This window comes from Maylandia zebra, linkage group LG8, assembly GCF_041146795.1.
Source record: "Maylandia zebra isolate NMK-2024a linkage group LG8, Mzebra_GT3a, whole genome shotgun sequence".
NCBI lineage: Eukaryota > Metazoa > Chordata > Actinopteri > Cichliformes > Cichlidae > Maylandia > Maylandia zebra.
In genome coordinates this window covers 22,801,644-22,824,246 of record NC_135174.1, presented here as the reverse complement: position 1 = coordinate 22,824,246, position 22,603 = coordinate 22,801,644, and the positions used below count along the sequence as shown (strand labels likewise).

The 22,603-nt window shown below is 40.8% G+C and overlaps 4 protein-coding genes across 4 annotated transcripts; 2 read left to right on the top strand and 2 right to left on the bottom strand.

Moving 5' to 3' along the window:
• Positions 1-1,109: 1,109 nt before the first annotated feature.
• On the top strand, positions 1,110-5,347 carry timm23a (translocase of inner mitochondrial membrane 23 homolog a (yeast)). Its single transcript, XM_004556663.3, has 7 exons — positions 1,110-1,594; positions 1,714-1,772; positions 1,864-1,957; positions 2,921-3,005; positions 3,096-3,154; positions 3,343-3,453; positions 4,500-5,347. Exons 1-7 carry the CDS (start codon positions 1,489-1,491, stop codon positions 4,613-4,615), a joined length of 630 nt encoding a protein of 209 aa, XP_004556720.1. The 5' UTR covers positions 1,110-1,488; the 3' UTR covers positions 4,616-5,347.
• A 15-nt stretch (positions 5,348-5,362) lies between these two features.
• Positions 5,363-7,925, bottom strand: zgc:112285 (elastase-1). The gene is made up of 6 exons (XM_004556662.5): positions 7,790-7,925; positions 7,600-7,709; positions 6,743-6,837; positions 6,375-6,655; positions 5,861-6,024; positions 5,363-5,762 (listed from the first exon to the last, which is right to left on the bottom strand). Exons 1-6 carry the CDS (start codon positions 7,923-7,925, stop codon positions 5,583-5,585), a joined length of 966 nt encoding a protein of 321 aa, XP_004556719.1. The 3' UTR covers positions 5,363-5,582.
• A 662-nt stretch (positions 7,926-8,587) lies between these two features.
• LOC101487284 (uncharacterized) lies at positions 8,588-14,862 on the bottom strand. Its single transcript, XM_004556661.2, has 2 exons — positions 14,569-14,862; positions 8,588-13,011 (listed from the first exon to the last, which is right to left on the bottom strand). Exon 2 carries the CDS (start codon positions 12,994-12,996, stop codon positions 11,029-11,031), a length of 1,968 nt encoding a protein of 655 aa, XP_004556718.1. The 5' UTR covers positions 12,997-13,011; positions 14,569-14,862; the 3' UTR covers positions 8,588-11,028.
• Positions 14,863-16,978: 2,116 nt separating this feature from the next.
• On the top strand, positions 16,979-21,528 carry syt15 (synaptotagmin XV). Its single transcript, XM_004556660.3, has 8 exons — positions 16,979-17,069; positions 17,154-17,346; positions 17,996-18,138; positions 18,443-18,735; positions 19,687-19,854; positions 19,962-20,070; positions 20,215-20,397; positions 20,997-21,528. The coding sequence occupies exons 1-8, from the start codon at positions 17,063-17,065 to the stop codon at positions 21,134-21,136; spliced, it is 1,236 nt and encodes a 411-aa protein (XP_004556717.2). The 5' UTR covers positions 16,979-17,062; the 3' UTR covers positions 21,137-21,528.
• The last annotated feature ends 1,075 nt before the right edge of the window (positions 21,529-22,603 follow it).

Here is a 22,603-nt window from a genome sequence, read left to right as displayed (position 1 = left end):
TTGAAACTAACAGTGGTAAAGTTGTTCTATTTTTTGTGGCATAAAAATGGTGGCACCTTATTTGATCACAGGCCCTGTTCACCTGAAACTAGTGCAAGCAATGGTAAGAACATTTTTTGATGGATCTGTGAACCGTACTTATTTCGTATTTCAGACATTTTCAGGCTATAATAGTTAAATATGTGTAATTTTACGTTTTTTTTTTTTTTTACCTTTTAGCAGTTTTTATTATACTTAAGTTGCATATATTGGTGTTTATTTTCCCTGTTAGTCTTATTAATGCTAAAAATGATTTAGTAATTCAATATTTGTGATTTACTTAATTTTGATTTGATTTACTTAATTTTGATTTCATTACATGTAAGAAAAAAACTGTACCACCAGTAGTTCTAATGTTTTTTCACTTTGTATTATATATTTAAAATTTCTGCGTCAATATTTTATCATTTCATTTTTGGTAGATCTATTTTTTTTTTTCTTGTTTCTTTTTGCAGTGGTCTACTTGGCTCTTGTATGGAAGCTTGCCCATTCAGTACTATGCAAGAGAATAACATAACATATTTGGGTTTAGACAAAACTGTGTGACCGAACTTACATTAACTTAAATATTTGAAGAAATGTATAAATCATTTGCCAAATTATCTTACTTGAGATTACAATAGCTTCACCAAGTACCATGAAGCAGTTGGCTGTGACTGGTGATATGCAGGTTTGTGTGTAAATATGTTATATACCATAATAACCACATTGTCTTATTGGATACTACTACCTTAGAGTAGTTTCACAAAGTATCACAAAGTCTGTCACTGGTATATGTAATATTCTGATTCATCAGAATTCTGATTTATCAGAATATTACATATATTATTATATTATATGATCTCTATAGGGTTGAAATTCTGAATTTCCATAGGTTAAAAGGATCTCGTGTCCACAACTACCATGCAGTCAGTTTTTTATGCTCTGCCTGCTCCTCAAGTTTGCCCTTCAGTTAAGTCAACAGATCCCAGATCCGTTGAACTGTCGTAAAACCGTGGTTTTATTAACGACATCAGAAAGACTTTTTAGTCGACTTATCACTAATAGATACGCAGTAGTACGAACTTTTGGTGTTAAAAATAAGTCTGAGCCGATTTTTTCTCTCATTTTTCACAAGTTACTGTGGGTTTTGATGACGTAACGACAGTGCAGCACCGGTCATCGCTTTACGGCGGAGCGTGCTGCTGGAGGTCAGAGGCATGACGATAACGCGAGATTGGTAATATCGAAGCAAAAAAGACGTAGTTTTCGCTCCAAAAATCCAGCAAGACCAACAAATACGACCTGTGTTGACGTTTCCTTTTGACAGCAGTGAATTCAGGAGCTCGTCTGATATACGTTTGTCTAATAGCTTAAGGGTTTCGACATATCTTGCTAACGTTAGCCAGTCGGCTGCTGTAGCAGCTCCCCTTCAGCCTCCTGTTTGACACTCGGAACATTTATCCAAGCATGGATAACAACTCACAAGGATCAGGGGGTGTTAAAGCAGGCCTGGGGAGTCTTTTTGGAGGGGGTGCACCTCAATACTCCAACACAGAGCTCGCAGGTGTCCCACGTAAGTGTCATGTAATCTAACTGTGATGCTAGCTGCTGTTACATTACTTCAGTGTTGCTGTACTGTCATTCAGTATCTGAAAAATCAACTCGGTCGATAATTGATCGTTTACATTACAGTGACTGGAATGAGCCCATTGTCCCCTTATCTGAACGTGGACCCACGTTTTCTGGTTCAGGTAAAGCTGAGTCTGTCTCCTTTTCTTTGCTGTGAGTGAGAATGTTTTGGATTTTTTTTCCGGGCATCACTGTTTGAATCTTGTGTTTTAGGACACAGATGAATTCATCTTACCTACAGGGGCCAATAAGACAAGAGGAAGATTTGAATTGGCTTTCTTTACCATCGGAGGCTCCTGCATGACTGGTAAGAAACTGGTACACTGACAAAACGGGTTTAATGCTGAATATGACTTGGAAATACAAATTAAAGTACTGTATAGTACAGACTAAGTACAAGTATGTTGATGTCCTTGTTTTGTCTGTCCAATTGATCTACATTTTTTTCTGTTGAGAGCGACAGCTGTGGTCAGAAGATTACATAAAGGAGGAATGATTGCACTGCATACATCTTTAGTGAAATCAAGATTTAATTTATTTTTGACAGAGTCTAAATTGCACGTAGAGGCTCAAATATAGTATACCAGCTATTATTTGGTTAGCAAGTTCCACCTGGATCAGATGCTTTTGGTTTCCATCAACAAGCTTCTGGTATAACTGTGGCTGGATATTTGATGACACTTCTTGGCAGAATTGATAGAGTTTATTTGCTGTTTCCCGCATGGACCTGGCTTTTAAGCAGAGTCTGTAACTTTGGAACATATTCATGTAACATTTACAGATATGTTCATATGGGTAACTGCAAATTTAAGACGAGCTTGAAGGTTTTTGGAGCAGGGGATCTTTCATGGTTGGCACTTTCTCAGCCCATGGTAATGTAAAACTGGCTTTTACATTGAATTTGACTTATGGACAGTGAGGCTGGTGTTTCGGTTTCCAGTTCATGGTAGGCTTGAGCCTTGGTGGTTCCTAGGTTGTTTCTGAACGTGTTAACCAATTTCCTGTCATATGAGGGTGACAGTTTTGGTTATCTTCCAGACCTTGAGCTTCAGCTATGTTTAAAAAGCAAAACAAAACAACAAAAACACAAGAGACAGACATAAAGTGTGGGCATAGAAACACAAATGCAACAAGAACACACACAGTTAATGGCATATAAATCTGTCCATGTTATTTATTAAACCCAAAGCATGATGCAGGTGGAATAGTGTGAAATAATTCTTTCACTGACTCTTTGTTGACCTGTTCTGCATCCTTGTTTGAAATGCAGGGGCGACATTTGGGGCTTTAAATGGCCTTAGAATGGGCTTGAAGGAGACCAGAGACATGGCATGGTCCAAACCACGTAACGTACAGTAAGTTTGGTTACAGAATTCAGTTTATCGAATGGTTTTACGCTTGGATTTGGGTTGCATATTGTTCAAATGTTTATCTTCCCTTCCCAGGATTCTCAACATGGTGACAAGGCAGGGCGCTTCATGGGCCAACACTCTGGGCTCTATTGGTAAAGCTTTATTGTTACTTAAAAATGATGTAGAGGTGTTACTGTAACAAGAATATCTATGAATCCCATGGTTGGAAGATCTTAGTGTTACTGATTTAAATGGATGGATGTATTTATAGGATTTTAAGTTTTCTAAATCAGTATATAATCATACTTTAATTATTTTGTTTTTCTTTATGTCACTGCAGCCTTGCTGTATAGTGCTTTTGGTGTTGCAATAGAGAAAGCCAGAGGAGCAGAAGACGATATCAACACAGTGGCTGCTGGGACATTAACGGGGATGCTCTTTAAATCCGGCGGTTGGTGTCTTTTCCTTTTTTCTGCTTCTACTTTATATCTGGCATTAATGTATATTAATGTACCTCTGTGTGTTTTTAACCTTTTAAATATTAGTTTTTACAAATAAATGATCCAAACATTAGTTTTAGCAAATATCAGGCTGTCAGCAAGCAAAATGGCATTTACCAATGTTGGTGTTCATCAGTTATTTGTCATTTATTTTGCTCTGCAGTTTGATAAAGACTGAAAATTTCTTAGGTCCTTGTTTACGAAATGGGTGACAACATAAACAAAGTAAACGCAAACATGTATGGAAATGCTCAGTTTGTTAGGTAAGCCTTGCCGGTACAGACTTGGACCCCATTTTACTTTCAGAGCTGCCTTAATTGTTCGTGGCATCGATTCAACAACGTCCTGGAGATTTTAGTCCACACTGACATGATAGTATCACACAGTTGCTGTGCATTTGTCAGCTGCACTTCCACGATGACTCACCACTTAGGTGGTCTGTTGGATGGAGATCTGGTGACTGTTGCCATTCAGCTGGCGGATTAGACAGTTGCGTTAACAAGCAGGTGAACAGGTGTACTAAATAAAAGGGCCAGTGAAGATGCTGGTTTAAGTTGTCAGTTAGCAGACGTTTAAAATCCTATTAAAATGATAGTTTGTTCAAAAGAATTTGTTAAATGTGACACATACAGTGTTCTTATTCTCTTATTTGAAAAGCTGTTAGCAGGGATTCTTTATATTAAATCAAGGCTAAATTTTGAACCACATGTCGTAATCATTAATACTGCACTGACTTTTTCATCTTATGCTGTATAAATGTTGTGTGGGCATGTTGTGACTTACAAAGGGCAGTACAGTGAATGCGCAGGCACTGAGATTATCTTTGGAAAGCACCTAAACTTTGTGTTATTAATTTACTTCATGCTGTTTGAAGTATTAGGTTTATCTTTGCCCACCTGGTACTTTGGCTAAGCTGAAGCAATTATTGTTTACTGTAATTAAAATGATTATTGTGATGCATGTTAAGCCGTATGACTCACTCTGTTTGTTTTCTCAGGTGGATTAAAGGGCGTAGCCCGTGGAGGTCTGGTCGGTTTAGCCTTGTCTGGTGCTTACGCTCTCTACAACAACTGGGACCATCTCACCGGCTCTCCTTCATCGAGGCTGTACTAAACTCCCCCACACAGCTGCTTCAACATTAGGGCCAAATATTTTGAGGACACAGCCTTTAACCACAGCGCTAAAAGACATTAGACTCTGGTCAAATGCTTTTTCTTTTTTTTTTCTTTTTTGTTTGATTTTTTGGGTTTTTTCATGGTGCGAATTGGTCGCAGTTCACTGGTTTCCCATCATAGCTGTTTTCCAGGAGCATTCTGGGAACTATGAGATGTGTCTTGGAAAAGTTTTGAACTGAATTAAAATGAAATCCAGACGTAGACCATCCAGTGACAGTTCTCCTTTCATTTATGTTGATTCTCTGAGGTGTTCCTGTCACTGATCTGATCAGTAATGAGAGCACTCTGTGAGGATGCGGTATAAAAATATGACTTTTTGTGATGATTGTTAATGTTACGCTAGATTTTAAACACCCATGATATTTGAGTTCAGTGAGTCAATTTGTAAGATGACCTCCAACATCTGTCGTGTTGTTTAGCCCTTGAATAACAACAGATTCATGTTCTGATTCATGTTGGACTGAAAGACTCTTCTGTAATAGAAGAACAGCTCAGACCTGCAGTCAGAGGGAAGCCTTGGGGTCAGTTTACTCTTCTATTTATTGAAACGTATTGGCTTCTGGCCCACTGTGGAAGAAGAAATCTCTGTAAACTGTACCTTGAAGTGCATGCTGTTAATGTGTCCATCAAACCCACTGTATTATAGATTAAAATAAAAAACAAAAACAAAGGAGCGGTTCAGAGCTTTTGCTTTTAACCAATTTTATTGCATAAATGAGATTGGATGTAAAAGGTGGTGAGCAGTGTGTACTATGCAGTGCTTCACCAGAGTATAAGTATATACTGTAAGAAGATGACAACACATTCAGAACATGAATTAACATCATGAAGTGGAAAGAACTGGCTGTGAGACTGTCTGTAGACGTCGGACATTTAACGGCAGAGCTTATGCTTGCTGCGAGCGCTCAGTGCAGGAAGAAGTCCCTGATGCGCGTTGCCTCGATCCAGGGGATGTAGGCGACGGTGCGGGTGAAGACGCTGGGTTTGTTCTCCACAGTGCAACCGATGGGGCCGAAACTCACCACGCCGTGCACCTCCCAGCGGTCCCGGTCCAGCTGGCACAGCAGAGGACCGCCAGAGTCACCCTGAGAAAGGAGGATGGAGACAGGTGTTGGAAGATGAGATGAGAATTGAGTCTGGTGGATGAAATTTGACTTCAGGATAGTTAAAAGTGTAGTCCTACCTGGCATGCAGCTGGTGGTTCCTCGGTGTCTCTGAACCCGGCGCAGATCATGGAGTCTCGGACGCGGTCTCCCCAGAATTTCTTCTGCCGACAGGTTTTGAAATCAATGATTGGTAGACGGGCTTGATTCAGAGCTTCTGCCAGAGACACGTTCTCCTTCCCACCTGAAAAATGACATGATTTAAGAAATTATATCTCTTAACGTCTTTCTGCTCTTCTTGACTTTTTAACTGTGTTTACATTATATCAATGGACATTTTCTTCGGTGGATGAATACTTCTGACATCCCTTAAAGCACCAGCTGGAATCTGAGATAGAAGGCTAAAAATATTTAGCTTATTATACCAAACATGATCGTTCTTTAAAAAGGTGTTGCTGTTCCTCTACCACTAACCCTCTACCAATAACCCTAGACCCTAGAAATTTTCCTAAAAAATGCATTAAGTTGCTTTTAAGATTTAAGCTCAAAGTTCTGTCATTGCACAGCATCTCAGTACCTTTCTGCACTACTCACCCCGGGTGTCTCCCCAGCCGGTCACCCAGCAGTAGTGTCCTGGTTTGAGGCTGGTCTGCTTGCGCGGCAGGCAGGCGTAGCGGATGAAGTTTGAGGGGACGATATCTGTGGCAGACTTAACCAGGGCAATGTCGTAGTCCAGCTCGCTGTGAGTGGGATAGCGGAAGTTCTCGTGCCGGTAGATCCTCTTCACCGGGATAATCCTCTCTGCAGTCTCTGAACGCTTCAGCTGGTGCTTCCCCAGGACAATCCTCCAGCTCCCAGCATCCTCAGCTTTACCCCTGATAGACGAAAAACACGTGTAGTTTTTGTGTAGTTGTTGAATTGGTATAAGCATGAAATTATAAGTGTACTAAATGTTTTCTTACTTTTGGAAGCAATGAGCAGCAGTAAGGACCCAGGTCTTGTGGATGAGAGTGCCTCCACAGACATGAATGTACTGTTTACTTCCTCTAGGCCGAACCTGTGAGAAACAACCAGCTCAAAAAACGTGGCTTCTTACTGCTCAGATACTGAAATTAACCGGCTTTCCTTATTTAAAAAAAAAAAATGAGCCTAGTCATACATATTTCTCTCATCACTAATAAATGTAAATTTTAAATACTACGTTCTGCAAAGAAGTTCCAGAGCAAATAAACTGAATATCACATAGAGGAACTCATCAGTTTCCCTTGTGAGCAGCAATTGGCTACAGTAAAGAGGAGAGTCTCCAAATTCCGAGTGGGCGACCATCTGTCTCGCCTGGTTGGGGTGTGAATCAGAAACAAAACTGCATCTGCTGATCAAGTAAATTTGTTTGTGATTTTTCCTCCTTGTGTGGTGTTCCAAAACCTGAGTGGAAATTAGAGTCCAAAAATTATGTAGTTCTGGGTGGAAGGCATGTGCTGGGTAATTGGCTAAATGTTCAGGTCATCTATGACTTTTGACTGTTTTCGGCCAATTTGGCAGATTAATATTACTTGAGATGACAATAAAAGTGAAGACTGTGTGCTTTAAAGGCTTTTCATGGTCACTTCTGAATAAACCAGTGATTCTCAGAAGCTCCTAAAATTCCCATCCCTAAACCACAATTGAATTCTCCTTAAGAATACAGATAGGTTAGACATATCACTTAAAATGATAATGAAAATAATGATTAGTTACAGTCTAGAACTGATATGACCTTTTTAGGTCAATGTAAGACCTCCAGATTCTTTGAATACTGAGCCACGTCAAAGAGGTTTACCTGCAAAGAAACCTGCCAGGGCCAAGAGTGAGGCCTGGCCTCATTCCCAGACACAATCCTTTCAGCCATGTTGGGCTTGAAGTGGGCCATACCACAATCCTTAGGCCAGTCTAAAAAGAGAAAGGCAGAAAATATGAGCACCAAATATTTTGTTTTCCTCATATATTTAGAAGTGTTTTCAAGTCCTCACCCAGGTGAAGGATTTTATGCTGTGGCTGTTGTTCAGAGGTGAGTGTGTATGCAGCTGCAGGCAGGGACGCCTTGCTCAACAGCAGCGGCAGCAACAGAGACAGCAGCAGAAGCAGAGGAGGTCCTGGTACAGCCATCGTCTTCCAGAGAATCACCGGCCGGCCTGCGTTCCACGCTTTTTATACCAAGCACATGCAGATGTACATAAACAGGTACACACACACGCAAAAACAACACACCTCCAGGGACAATGAGCCGTGTCACAACAAAGGCTGAGCGCTGGATAGTTCTCCTCTAGCTTTGGAGTTTCCACTGTAAATGAAAAACAGGGGATTTTGGGGAGTCCCATCAGCACTTTCACACACATATAGTTTGCTCACATGACACTAATTTGCATGCAAGACAAAGACAACATAGTACTGTATGCAAACAAACATCACATCATGTCACGTGACTTAAAGCAGTGACATAGTGACCTGAAAATGACCTTTATCTCTGCATGTGGACTATTTAGATAAACTGGTATTCCAAATAACCAGTGTAGTTCTCACTGTGTAAAGATGACCCAGAAGAAAACATGTTTTTACCTTGAGCTCCTATGATTAGTAGTGTCCCTCGAAACTGGCAGTGGGGAAATAAAAACTGGGGTGGATTCTAGAGGACAAAATACAACACCCAGTGTATAAATGACTCATATAAACTCAAACAAACTTTTACTCTGGTCAGCTAGAACACGTAACAGATCTCACGCTGTCAACATCATTGTGAAGAGATGTCAAATATTTCAGTTGTTCTCATTTTTAGGTTTTTAGATTTTCAGGTTTTCTTACACATACAAATTTTCAATAAGATTAAATTCATTTCTCACTATTTACAGAAATACATAAAAAATAAACCCATAGCTTTTGGCTAGACTGGCATAATATTTTGTGTGAACATGAATTTTTCGCAGAGGATGATTCCTACGTCAACTTCCCGATCATAATGTCCACAATCAGGTCAAAATTCCACTGCTTTACATTTAAATATCTGTTGAACTAATGATAGCATTATCAATAATTTTAATAGTTTTGCAAACCTCTCTTTTTACAGGAAGAAACCTCCATCAGAACCAGGTCTGAGAGTTGCAGCCATCTACCATGATGGTTTGGAGGCGTCACCATCTGGTTGGAAAGCAGTTTGAGCTCCTATATTGAGGTCTTCTCTGGTGGCTGAGAGGGTTGCTTTCCTATTCATTTGTGAATGGACCTTGACTGTTATTTGCACTTGTGTGCCAAATCACACTTCCAGCCTCACAGAGCTGCTAGGTTTATTTTTGAATTGTCACTCACCTCGTGGGTATTTTGGTGAAGGACGTTAAAAGCCACAAGTGTTTGAATACTTTACATCTTTATTAAATTTTATGAACTTTTAAATAGCACAAAATATATCAGCTTTAAAGAACCATTATTGATTCTACTACAGTCCGTTCACCCAAATATTAACAACAACGTGTTCATGTGTTTATGTCACCTAAATTAAATTCTTTTGACAGACTATTTTGTAAATTATTTATAACTTATTGGCTTATCAATTTTCATAAAAATACAAGTGACCCTCCTGCTTCTTCTACACACAAATCCAGATCTGTGAAAATATGACAACAATAACTGCAGTAGAAGCCACTAGTGAGCTGAGCCTTTTTACCCTTGGTGAATGAGAGAGAATGTGCCTGCTCATCTGAATGGCAATGCCTGAATGGCCAAAACTCACAACTGTGGTTCACCAAGTTTACATACAGTTGAACGTTGTGTGTGTGTTTTTCCCCCCGCAGTGAACGAGTTGAGTGAGGTGATGTGTTGCTTCAAAAGTTCAAACAACAAAGTAGCCAAACAATTACACATTTTAGAAAAGAGACCAAAATTATAAAATGTGTATTTCTGAAACATTTTCATTTTATTATTTTGTTGTTGTTGCTGTTGTTGAAGATTTTTGTAATAGGTTTTGAAGGACTCAGACCTTTACTCCAGGTAGCACTTTTTAAATAAAAAACCCATTTACAAACACATTCGTGCATTCATAGTTTTAACACAAACGCGCAAAAGTACATTTTTAAGGGATTCGTGCTTAATAACATAAAACACATATTTGTGCAGAGAGCTAACTTAGCTACCGTGTATATTCCTTTGTTGTGTTTATTAAAGTCATAATGTGCGGAGTGGTTGGTAACCAGCAACCTGCCCAGTACATAACAATTATTTGCAGTGAAATGTCAATGTATGTATTTATTTTGCTTGAACTAAACAAACTAAGCAAAAAGAGTTGGGCAATAGTTCGACTGGCCCCCAACTCCAATGTGTGTAGGAACATCAATCCATCCATCAATCTCTTTTCTGATCTGGTTATTACACTAGGGCTCAGTGAGGCTAGAGCCCTGGACAGTTACGAAACCTTCAAAGGGCTAACAGGCTGTTTTTACACATGTACTTTTGACTTTACCCACAGCGGTGCATTTGAAAATACAAATGGCCAAGTGGATCAGACATTAACTGGTCTTATGGTAGCACGCCAATTCTCTTGTACAAAGTCAAAGTAATGTCAGATTGTAGCGGTGTGAGAATAATAATGCATTCACTGCCAACCAGTGGACAACGTGTGTACTGCCTTGCTAAAGGCTACATCAAGGAAACTCCCTGACCTAAACAACAGAGTTTTTCCAGTAGTACGAGTATGTCTGAAGGAGAGTGTGGAAAATATCTCGACTTGGGTCTCACAGATGTCTGAGGCTGTGAATTCGATAAGACACATAAAAAATATTTAGATTCAATTTAGAATGACGAATGAACCCAAAAAGCATGTCTTTGCACATAGAAAACTCTTACCCTTCACTTCTTATCCTTATGTCCATTGTGTTGCTCATTTGTAGTAATCACTCACAAACCAAAGAATTTCAGCAATGGACACCAATATTTTATTGTACATCTACAGGAACAAGTTTTAGTGATGACTGTTGACTTTTATGAAAAGTTTAGCAGAGTTACATCTATCTTCAACTAAACAGTGAATACCAGTGAGAGAGGAAAACATTACTAATGTTGCACCTGTTGAAAGATGTACCTAATAACAGAAAACATGCTGACAGAAAGTCTAGAATAGAGCTGAACAGAACTCTGAAACTCTTTCAGCTTCAATCCAAGGTTATGAATATTGTGCAACCTGAGGATTTAATTAGTTATCATAGATTTAATTTAGCCAGCTATATTAGTCATCTGCCTTTGTGGAGGCTCCACACCATCTTGGCCTCCTCAGTGACCTTAACACACTCTTCTTCCGGCTGTGTCCATTCCCAGATGAGGGGGACTTAGAATGGTGGCTGCCTTCCTCTCCACAAATCTCTTGCTCATCTTCTTTTGCTTTGTCATCTTCTGCTGTACTCTTTTTCTGTGAAGCTTCTTCTATTTCTATCTTATTTCCCCCTCCTTCCTGCTCTTCTTCTCTACCCTGTTCTGCTTCTGCTGTTCCTTCATTCTTAGGGGACACAGTGATATCAAGGTTTTGAGGAGGTTTAGGTGCTTTCTTCTTCTTTGAGGAACGTCTTGGCGGTTCTGGGCTGTTCTTGCTTTCCAGATGTTTTAGTATGGCTGTGTTCAACTCTTCAGGGTCCACAGATGCCCCATGAACATCCCATGTCATACCATCCTCATCCCATTGCACCTGCTTCATACTGCTCCTCCTTCCACCTAGCTCATCCCTATCCTCTGCCTGAATCTTCAGACACGGCCTCCTGCTCTCCAGATCATGTGAAGAAACAGAGGTAACTTCCAATGCAGGGTCTTCAACTTGTTTTTCCTCCTCCTCTGCACTGCTAACTGGGAACATGCTGGAAGATGCTGATACTAGATTGGAGTTAGACCCTGCTGAAGACTTCAGGTTCAGTCTGGATCCAGGTGGCGAGCCCAAGATAGAATGGGACCCCATGTTGGATGTGGAAATGTTCCTCTTGAGGTCCCACCATGAGCCAACAGGAGAGACCGTCTGCACAGCTGCATCTGCCATTTCTGGCCGTGACACTGGTGGAGCTTCTTGCCTGAACAGCTCTACCTTCATTGCCCTTTCAGTGCCCTCTCTGGCATTTAAGCAGCACCTGCAAGTGTCACCCAACCGTGAGTCACTCAGGGAAGAGACAAGTGGTGACCCCCAACCTCGACCTGTTGCACAGATTTGCTCTGGCTGCCACGGCAGCTCAAGATAGCAGACAGATGGTCCTGTTTTTGACTGCTGCTTTGGAGAATCAGGTGTCAGGTAGCTAAGCATTTGCACAGGGCTTCTTGCTTCTTCACCCTCCAGTATTCCTGTAGGGCTGGACAGCAGTTCTATCACGTCATCAACAAGGCATTCGGGATTTGAAGACACTCCTGCTTCATCTAAACTAACAGAGGACAGGATTGGGGAAGGGAACTGAAATGAAAGGGAATTATTCTCCAAGAAGCCTTCATCTTCTGTGCTGGTGAGCTGGAGTGTTTCAGGAGAGTGGGACTGAAAGCTTGAAGAGTTGTCAATCTTTGGGGATGAGAATGCAGGTGAAAGTTCTAGTAAATCTTCCTGCTGCAGTGAGTTCAGTGGAAGTGGTGAAGAAGAAGTCTGTACAGGTGGTAAAGTAGGCGTGTTGAGCGGGGAGATGAACGGTGAGGGTGTGGTTTCTGGAGAGGTCAGTTTGGACATCGGAGAATCTGGTGCTGCAGAACAAGTGGCTTCATGGATGAGACTGGAGGGGCGTGACACGACTGTGTCTGGAGTGCTGCTGCGGCTATGTGTGCTACCACTACACCCACTCCATCGCTGCATGTTGGAAACCCAATGCTCGCTGAGAGCAGGAGAGCTATTGATGTTAACATTATTGGTTGTGGATGCTAACTGGTGGCTGTTGGTGGTGTTGACATGTTGCCACATGTAAGCGTGCAGCGGCTGCAGTGTCACGGAGTTCTGCTCATAGTGGGTGTTTGTGCTTGAGCTGCGCCTCAGGTCCAGTCTGGTCCACGCTGGATCACGCTTGTGTGGCGGACTTGCAGCCATTAAAACATCCATGGAGCTCTTAGAGAGGGAGAAAATCGGTGCCTTATCATCTTCATCCTCCACCTTTGGAGCTCCACTGGAGTAAGAGAGCGACTGACTGACAGAAAAGCAAGCTGGCTGGTAGCTCTCAGATGCAGGGCGCCCAGCCCTCGCCATGGTAACGGCACTAACCTGTTTGGGAAGACACACCTTTTAACATTAATTCACTGTTTTTCACTGATGCAAAAGTATTGGCCACTAAGAGGGAAGCAGCAACACTTCTATGACACAATACTGACATAGAGTATCATCACCATTGTTGGGAAGGTTATTTTTGCAACGTAATAGTTTACACATGACTAAATACCCTGTTGATTACTCAATCAAAGTCACTTTACTATATTTTGATTATTTTTCTTATAAATAGTTGAAACTACTGTCTTCCTTCTCTCACCCCAACCGGTCGCAGCAGATGGCCCCGCCCCTCCCTGAGCCTGGTTCTGCCGGAGGTTTCTTCCTGTTAAAAGGGAGTTTTTCCTTCCCACTGTCGCCAGAGTGCTTGCTCACAGGGGTCATATGATTGTTGGGTTTTTTCTCTGTATGTATTATTGTAGGGTCTACCTTACAATATAAAGCACCTTGAGGCAACTGTTGTTGTGATTTGGTGCTGTATAAATAAAGTTGAATTGAATTGAACTAGTCTTGTGTGTGTTTCTTAATCAAACATTTCAGTGTTAAATGTCAGAATTTTCAACAATAATTAACAACTCTGTGCAGTGATGTCAGGACACTTTTATGATGATTTAAACATTCAGTTAGTAAAAGTCATTGGTCATCAGTCAAAAAGTTATTTGCAGGCATAGCAGGTTGTTTGGAACAATGTGTATTATTTATGGTGTCATACTCAAATTACAGTTTAAATTCATGGATATGTAGGTTAAAATAAGTAGCTTATTTTGATTCTAGTAGAGAGGTAGAAAAATTGTTCCCCAACTAACCACTCAAAAAAGTAGGTAGTGGGTGTAACTCTAGTTTTATGTGTTTAGCCCCCTTACAGGTACCAAGTTTGATACTTGTACAGCTCCATAGAGTCAAGGGAAGCTGCAGATTGTCATAATGTCACATGATACAGTTCATTATTGAAAACATCACATCTGACCACCTTACTAAAACTAAATTCAACAGTTTAGGAAATGCATGCCAAGACTTGGATGAGAAGGCCGATGCTCGCACTGAGTGCACGTATATGCTCACCCCCACACATCCGCAGGCACTCCAGATTAGCCAAATAAGATTACACAATCCAGATTATTTGGTCAACGAGACAAAGGGTAAATTGTTTGAGACAGAACTACAAAGCCTGTTTGGGACTCATTTAACAAAGACCCGAAAGAGACAAAGAATGATAACTACAGTGGATGGTGGAGTTTAGAATAAATTACAATCAACCTTTTTTAAATCTTTGATTTGTTCATGCTTTTCCTCTTTTTTTCTTCTATTCATTCATGATTCATAACTATAATGCTACTATTTCTGATAAAAAAAAAGCCTGCATTCTTATTTCATTACCTAGCTGGCTCTGTCCAGCTCTGTCCCAAACTGACCTAGTAGTATTTAGACCACAACTGACCCGATGGTACCCAGACTACCTAATCTGCACAACATAAACTCTTAGTTACCCATAATGGTTATTCACATAAACAAAACAGTATTACATAAGACAGAAAAAAACAAATAGTAAAGTCCTACCTTTAAGTTCACAAGTTATGTCCTGTTTTAGCCTCTGCCATGCCACAGAGCGGGTAGCCCTAAATGGTGTCTTTCCTTCCTCCCCTCATTCCTTCCCCTCTCTTCCTCCCTCACTTCTTAATAAGATCACCTTTGCTGTCTCTAGCATTAAAACAACCCACAGCTTCGCACTCTGTGTCTGTCTGTTGTCAATTTGCTCAAGCTTAATCTCCCTCTCTGTCTTAGCTGGACTTCATTTGAAGCTGGCATCAGTGTAAATGTGATGATTTCCTTTTGTGAATTTGAGTTCTTTGGTATGTTGACGTGCGGGGGAAACAGAGGGGGCCATTACTCTACCTTTAGCCCAGAAGATTAACGGTCATCTTATTAGCTGCCGTCCAATCTCTGAGCAGTCTGAGCGTGTGGATGAATGCGTGTGTGTAAGTGATCAGTGGGTAAGCAAGTGGCTTATTTTGATTCTGAGTTAAGGTCAGGCCAGCTGTCATGACCACCATTGTATGTGTGTGCAGACTATTGTACTAGCAAAAGAAATCATATAGATGTTTAAATTAATTATGTTCGAAAGTCAACCATTCGAGAGATATATTTTACAGAATGCGTAGAAACTTTGAGCTCCTAATGGTTACAAAGGTAAAGTCGGGTGTTTTCATTAAAATCAGTCACCTTTCTTATACCATGAATGTTGATACCACATTTTAAGGGCAGTGCAGAGGCCCCTTCCACAAGATCTTCATTTCAGGATAAAGCAATGTTCTAATCAAACTGTATATAGTGGGGTGGGATGCTGCTGATTTCAACTGAGAATGTAATCAGGCAGTTAAAGGAACACTAAGGAACTCCTCAATCCCACTGCCTTGCCTTCTGCAATGGAACCAGAATCTGGGAAAGAGAGTGACCATCCGCTTCTTGTTGGGGTGAGGTTACTGATGCAGTTAAACAACTGCTCAGTGGCAGAGCCCCTGGGGTAGATAAGGTAGATAAGGTTATCCAAGACTGGCGTGGTGGTTCCCATCTTTAAGATGTCTGCCCCCCCGGCAAAGTCTGAGGCAGGGTGCTGGAGAAGAGTTGAATAGTTATTGGTAAATGAACTGGTTCTTATATAGTGCTTTTCTACTTTACTTGAGCACTCAAAGCACTTTATACTTTGAGTATGAAGTGCTTTTTCTGCATAAATGCACAAGTGCTTTCTATCTGACATTCACACACATTCATACTTTGAATGATAGCATTTCACTACATATCGTACTGTGTATGACTGTGTACGTGACAAATAAAATTTGAATTTGATAATCGGTTAGTATCCAACCCAAGGGTATTTGGCATGCAGACTCACCAACCAGCCTTTTGATTAGTAGATGGTCTGCTCTACCTCCTGAGCTACAGTCACTCTGAAATGAATCCCTGGTTCACCAGTTGAACCTCAGATTCAGGAGGAACAATGTGGTTTTTGTCCTGGTGCTGGAACATTGGACCATCTTTTTATCCCCTTGAGAATACTTAAGGGCACCTGGGAGTCACATACTGATTGTTTGATTTAAACTCAACTGTAGAGGTGTACGGAGAAATCACAAAAATCCTGCCATTATCCAAAATCTCATGGACCTTACTGTTGCTACTCTTATATTAGCTATGAGGTACTACAGAGCCCCCAGTGACACTAGGTTGGATAATTCTTTGAATAAAACAAGTTCCCTCAGATTCAAAGTCTAATAAAGGATCAAAAGAACAGAAGACATAGTCTTGTTTTAAGATGTGATGCAGCAGAGTCACTTCAGCACTTAAGTAAGAGAGACACAAACAAGAGAAATGCAGCTGAGACCAAAATATCCTGACTTATTCTAAGAATAATTTACCACAACACAGCTAACAGCTTGATGACATTAACAGGGGTTTTTTTCGTGACGTTTTTTAAGGACACTCTTCCAGATCTGCAATTTTGCATGACTGGGTGCTAGTCATGGTTGGGAAACTGACCTTCATGTGTAAAACTGAAGCAATGGCTCACTAAGGAAGTTAATGAATGCCAGTAGTTGCCAGTCTCTAAGCTGGATCACAAAAGACTGTCAGTTCTGACAATGAACAAGAACAAAAATAAATCCTTAAAACCAGAAAGCACCATCAAACCCAACGAAAAAATGTCTCTCTGCAAGGAAAAAATGAGACAAAACCATTTATTAAATGTTTCATCTTTTAATTTATGCAAAGCAAACAATTAACAAATAAATTCCACTCTAAAGCTCAAGTTAGTTTCTGGTTGTTTAGTGAATTAATTTAACTTAGAATTAATTTGAGGCTCCACTGGAGCCCAACGGCAAATTTTTGCCCGGTGAGTCCTCAGGAGATTAATCCGGCCATGCATATAACAGCATGGGAACCAGCCAGATGTGTCGCACCCTCACAGCTCTGCGGAGTCACAAACGGTAACCTCTCAGTCTGTCTGAGTCAAAGCTGACTAGGAAAGAAAAGTTATTCACGTGTTGGAGCTGACCTCTTCATGGCTGGTGAGCAGGAATCTAGATTAAACCTACTGCCTGTGATACACCTGTATTACACCCTATCGTTCCTCCTCTTTGTGTTTTGTTCAGATCACATGTTACAGCTTGCTGTTGGTCTGTCTGTGGGTGTCCTGTTGCTGTTGCTGCTGCTGATTCTGATAGTGTGCTACCTAAGGAGGAGGAAAAAAGAGCAGATGCAGTATGAAGAGCTGCTCTCTGCAGTGCCTTCAGTCCCGGCATGCTCTGCTCCAGTGATCCTGGTGTCTCAGGGCTCCTGGGCCACGTTAGTGAGCATTTTACATAAAATATCTACATACGGGCTCTTGAAGCATTAATTTATTAATTAAAAAAATATTACATATTAATAAGACTCAGAGGCTTTCCGCTTTATCACACGGTCCTCATCAGTGATTGCAGGTGGTTCCCAGTATTACACTATGGCTCATATTGGTTTGTCCTTGTGAATCTGTGTGGTCCTGGAGATACCTCCTGTAGCAGGAATCACTAAGGCAGATTTGAGTTCTTCAGCAGGTGTTTGCCAGCACACTAACACTAAAACTCAGTGACAAAACTATAACAATTTGGGTTGTGATTGGGCCCATGAGTACTGAGAAAATATCAATCTTTATAGACTAAAGATTAAAAATGTATTTCACTACATAAAGCCAGCATATCTTCTATTGGCTAGTATATGTTTAAGTCTTTATCTGTTAGATCTTGTTTCTAGTTTTTAACAGATGTTGTTTAATAGCCCATATTTCCCTTTTTTTCCAAGATTTTTTGTGTGAGAACGAGAGCGTCTATTATTTTCAGTTTGTGAGGAATTTAGTCAGACTTTTACTGACATCTCTGACCACTGACAGCTATTTGCTAAAGGCAGTTGCAGCACCACTCAACACTCATTTAATATTATTTGTCTCTATGTGTGGAAGGCCCCGTGAGATCGCTTTCACTCTACCTCCTCGCTTCATCACACAAAACCATGGAGATCGGAAAAATAACGAGCAGGACAAGAAAGAGGAGGAGGATCCCCAGCGGGACGTACTGGCTCATCGTGGGTCGCTCTCAGTGAGGAGTAGGTCATTGCTTCTTTTTATATGACAGCGTATCAAGACAGTTAGAGCCACTTTGTTGGTGCTGGTTTTATGCTTGTGGAAACATAAGAGGATAATAAGAGCATTCACCTACGATCACCTGAAGAAGATATTATTGTTGTTAAGACGTTTCAGTCTGGACAGATGTGGCGCTTTGGGGGGGACCAGCTCACCTACACTCCTTCAAACCAACAGGGCCAGTCCTGGGCCTGACAATTACACCAAAGTATCACATAGCTTTCATTAAGTTGAAGAAAAACTGTGATATTTTGCTGTTTCCTTCAGGCTGGTACCCAGTGGGGACGGTTTTGGCTGGTCTCTACTCTGTACCTCCTCTAAATGAGGTGGTGGCCCCCCCTCCCGGCATGGTCTCCCGCCTCTGCTTCTCCGTGGAGTATCGACACAGCAGCGAACAGCTCATGGTCTTCTTGCTCCGCCTCAGCAACCTCCCTCCACGTTTCCATGGCAACGTCACGATGGTGGAGCTCAGACTTCTCCCTGATGACAGGCGGCCCCGTCAAGCCAAGGCCCGGGGCACGGGTCCAGACCCCGAGTTCACCGACTGCTTCATTTTCCAGGTGAGGGCAGAAAAGTTTCCAGAAGTTCACATCTAGAAGTTAGAGACAAAAGAGAAGACAAAAATGATTTCCTTAACTTTTATTTAAAGCTGATATCATTTATGTTTTTATAATGTTTTGACTGGAGATGCGAAAGGGGACAAATACTGCTACCCAGGTCCCGAGTAATACACCCACTGAGAGAGAGGAAGAAGAGATGGAGGGTCAGATGGGCACAGAGATTTTTCTAATTTTTAGTATAATGCTCATAAAATGACAGCACGGTGGCACGGTGGTTAGCACTGTTGCCGCACAGCAAGAAGGTCCTGAGTTCAATTCCAACATCAGGCCGGGGTCTTTCTGTGTGGAGTTTGCATGTTCTCCCCGTGTTTGCGTGGGTTCCCTCCGGGTACTCCGGCTTCCTCCCACCGTCCAAAGACATGCAGCTTGTGGGGATAGGTTAATTGGATAATCCAAATTGTCACTAGGTGTGAATGTGCGAATGAATGTGAGTGTGAATGGTTGTCTGTCCCTGTGTGTTGGCCCTGCGACAGACTGGCAACCTGTCCAGGGTGTACCCTGCCTCTCGCCCTATGACAGCTGGGATAGGCTCCAGCGCCCCCCGCGACCCTGAAAAAGGATAAGCGGAAGCGAATGGATGGATGATCATAAAATGCTTGAAGGATATCATTCTCTGAAAGTTTAAAGGGAGCGTTGGGAGTTAGGAGCAACAAAACTGAATGCAGTCTGTGCAATTTCACACTTGACTTCAGAATCATGGGTGAAGGTCTAATTTCTGTATTGGCAACAGTATTGTTCCCATTCTGCAGTGATTAAATACTAAGAACAACAATTTATCAGAGTTCATTCAGTACACAGAGAAAGACTGACTGAGGTCATAGCTCAGATAAATATTGTGGATATATGAAATCTGCTTTTTGATGTTGAGGAATGAGTACAATGGCTCCACAGGTGTCAGCGTTGCGTGTGCTTCACAGCACCCTGAGTGTGTGTGTGCTGAGTGTGGAGCAGGATGGTAAACGCCATGTGGTGGGTAGGGTGCTGTTTTCTCTGGAGGGGGAGTTCGGTCAGGCTGGCAGGGTGCTCTGGAGAGACCTTGAGACTGAGGAAGACCCACAGGTACACACCAAACAACCACACACACACACACACACACACACACACACACACACACCGTACTGCACATGAGTGCAAAGCTAAAAGTTCATGATTGCTGTGCTTGTCAGTGTTCAGAGCTGGGGGATGTGCAGATATCTCTCAGCTACAGTAGGTCCCTGCAGCGCCTTTCAGTGGTGGTTTTGAGGGCTCGAGGCATACAGCTGCTCACAGACGCAGGTACGAGGTGATTTATGGTTGTGGATGGAGCTTGTGTGGAGTACACAAATCCACTGTTTATCTACAAAAGAAAGAAAGTATGAGATAAATCTGGTTATGACCAAAGGAATGTCCGGTAATACAGCACCTGTGTGTGTTTCTAAGGTGTGTGTGTCCAGGTGAGCTTACAAAAGCACACTCAGGTGGTGAAGATGAAGCGCAGCTGTGTGGTGAAAGGTGAAAATTACCCCTACTTCAACTTCAGGTCGACCTTTAAACTGCGACCTCAGCACCTGGACGAGGCCTGCGTGAGGTTTGAGCTGCAGCAGCCGAGCAGCGTCCGCTCAGGTGACTGTTGGACGGGCTGAACTTCAGATCTAAACTTTGTTTGGAGATTAATGGAAATGATCAATGTGTCAGTGTTTCATAAGATAGGCATTAAAAGCTTTTCATCAAACACTCATCTTTGTCATTTTAAAATTTTAATTTCTGACATATAACTTCTGACAATAACAATAAGACCTCACCTACCTGACATTTAAAGAATGTCGAGTGTTTTAGGGCTTCTTTTAAAGAAGTAAAATGTTAGAAAAGCTCCAAGTATACTGAAAAGCATGTTTCTTGTTTATAATTATATTATTTATATTTATTGAGTTTTTCGAGTTGTTTATTAGTAGAGGTATAATCATATTTAATAAAATGTTATCAGTCTGGAGAGTCCAAGGTTAGGCATTACTGTTAATTTGTCTTTAATGCTTTACGGGTTTTTACAAACTGTCCATTGGAAATAAAGGTTCTTATTCAAAGTTTATGTGTAACAGAAAAAAACTTATTTTTTCCCTTTTTAAAAATGTTTCCTCTTAGGAATTTATTATTAAAAAAATAAGTAAAAAACAGCATCTTCAGAAGATAACATTTCTCACTGGTTCTGTTTCTTTTCCTCTCAGAACCTCCGACCCCTCTGGGAGTGGTGGTGTTGGGTCCCTTCATGTACTCCAGGGGTCCTCAGCTGCAGCACTGGATAGACATGGTCAACACGGCACAGGAGCCCGTCACACTGTGGCACGGACTGCGCAGACCCACCTAACGCTAAAAGCATCCTCATATGAGTAGATATCAAAAATGAAATAAAATAAGTATGAATCAATCATCTACCATTTGTTAAGAAAAATTTCTACAGGAAACTCTGGAATACATCAAAGGAAAAAAGCTGAGAAAAGCTCATTGTTTAGTTTTTTGACCTGTAGCTTTACTCTCTTCGTTCACTGCTCTCAAAGTGTTGTTTTCAGCTGCTGCTGTGCAACATTTAGCAAATGTATTTTCAGGTGTCATCTTCTGTAGCTGATATTGAACAAATCAGAACTAAAAAAAATGGACTTAAATTCATCAGATCAGCACGAAGTTGAGTTTTTGCTGCCCCCAAATGGTGAAAAATAAATAAATAAATACATAAATAAATATTTGGGCTCCTACAAGTTTCAGTAACATTTTTTGTGCAATTCTCTGAAGATTCATGTATTACTTTAAAACAAAGGAATATGAATTCTAATGTGAGAAACTATGTAACATAACAATTAGATGATAGGGTTTAATAAAAATGCTGTAATAAGACTCAGATTTTAATATAGATCATCTTAAAGCCAGTGTAGGAAAGTCTTATTTGGCTTGTAAGCATTTCAAATGTAGAGATATTTTCAGTCTAAACCACCAACATAAGAGCAGCCAAACACAAAATATAGACTTTGATATAAACATTCTCATGTTCCTGCTTATTATTCGTCTTTCAACCTCTATGATTTATCCTCAGATCTTTCCGAGTGAACTCCAGAGTGCATCGTGTGTGTAGCAACGTTAGAAAGAGGCATGCTTGCCATATCAAGCTGGGATAAATGGTCTTGAGTTTGTTGTTCCGTGATTTTCTTTTGTGTGTTTTTAAAATTACATTATATTATACTATATTATATCTTAAAATGACTAGTTATTACAAATTGTAATTATTATAATTATTATTTTTATTACAAAAAATCTTACAAATAAGTGGATGGGATAGTCACTTTTTCTTTTTTTTCTCTTTTCTTTAGAAAAACAGAAAAAACTTTTATAATCTTTACGGTACTGTGCAAAAGTCTTGAGCCACTCATCCTTTCTTTGTGTTTTACAAAGAAAATGGGAAATAGGTTCAGCAAGTTATTAAAATATGTGCAAACATAGATGAAAATGCTGTAATTTGAAAATTCTAACTAAAGTCAAAATTTGGTATGACTGCCTTTATTCTTCTACACAGCCTGAAATCTCTCAGGTATCTTCCTTGTAATTTATCTCAGTAGTCTTCAGAAATAGATCTTCAGGATTCAGGAGATTCTTACTTGGATGTTGGCTTCCTTTTGTTCTGTTCTATGTCAAGATGATAACAAACTGCTTCAATAATGTTGCAGGAGGCCAATCAATGACTGGTAGCGTTCAGGTGTGTTTTTCACCCTGCTATGCTTTTACTGCATTGGCAATATGTTTGGTATCAATGTCATTGCTCAGAAATAAAGACACAGTCCTTTCC